The 1034-nt window shown below is 64.2% G+C and overlaps 1 protein-coding gene across 1 annotated transcript in view; it reads left to right on the forward strand.

Annotated features, from left to right (window-relative positions):
- Positions 1 to 1034, forward strand: part of ACOX3 (acyl-CoA oxidase 3, pristanoyl) — a 78717-nt gene that overhangs the window by 52902 nt on the left and 24781 nt on the right. Inside the window, 2 exon segments of the mRNA XM_007958200.1 lie at positions 406 to 523; positions 842 to 970. Of these exon segments, the coding sequence (XP_007956391.1) occupies positions 406 to 523; positions 842 to 970 (247 nt within the window).

Consider the following 1034-nt stretch of genomic DNA (forward strand, 5'->3'; position numbering starts at 1 on the left):
CAGGAGGTGTCAGATGTGGCTGTGAGGGTTTCCCAGGGGCCTCGCAGGCCTACTCCTCGTCCCTCCCGTTTGTCTCACCACCCAGCCCTCATCCGTCGCCTCTGCTTGTCCATGCCTCGCCCTGCCTTCTGTCCTCCCTTCCACTACCCTCCACCCGTCATCCTCCTCTCTCTGTCCCTCCCTTCATCCTTCCCTCCATCTACCCGTCCAGACACTCAGCCATCCCCCATGCCTCCATCCACCCACCATTTGTCCACCCACCCACCCATCCACCCACTCACCCACCCACCACGCACCCACCCTCCATCCCCCCACCTCCATCACCCCTTCCTGTGCGTCAGGCACTGGGTGTGTCTTTCGAGGTGCTTCCGTCTCCCCATGAGCTCCACTTCCTCACGGGTCCAGGGGATGGCTGCTCCGTCCCTGCCGGCTCACGACATGGTGCTGTGGCTGCCCGGTCCGAGAGCCAGGCCCTGAGCTGGTCGTCGGGAGGCTCCTGGTTTCTGGGCCCCGTGGCCACTTGGTGCCGGCTGTCCTTCAGGAGGCAGTGCTGGGCTGGGAGGGGAGGTGCATGGGGCACAGGCCGGTCTGAGGGTGCTGGGGGACGGCAACCCTGCAGTCGAGCCGCCGAGGTAGCTGATCTGGGGTGCGTTTAGGGCGAAGACTCCGTGAGCATGCGGAAGGAGCATGTGGCCCTGGCGTGGTGTGGGGGCTGGGGGTTGTCGCTGTCTGCCCTTGCTCCCCGCTGCCACACGCCCTCACCTGGCCTTTGCGCCTCTGTGTGAGGAGGCAGGCCTTCCTGAGGACGTGTGACGTGTTACCAAACGTCTGTTGATCCTAGCAATGGCGTCTGCTCCCGTACCTGGCGGCCACCTACGCCTTAGACCACTTCTCCAAGACTCTCTTTGTGGATGTGGTGGCGTTCCAGCGAGACCTCCAGCAGCAGGACCGGAGCGCCAGGCAGGTGAGCCACACTGTTCTCACGACCCTTCAAGCTGAGCTCGAGCAGCCGAGACCTGGCCTTTATTCAGCAC

This window comes from Orycteropus afer, unplaced genomic scaffold (genome assembly GCF_000298275.1).
Source record: "Orycteropus afer afer isolate SDZICR_OR568_19922 unplaced genomic scaffold, OryAfe1.0 scaffold00871, whole genome shotgun sequence".
Lineage (NCBI taxonomy): Eukaryota > Metazoa > Chordata > Mammalia > Tubulidentata > Orycteropodidae > Orycteropus > Orycteropus afer.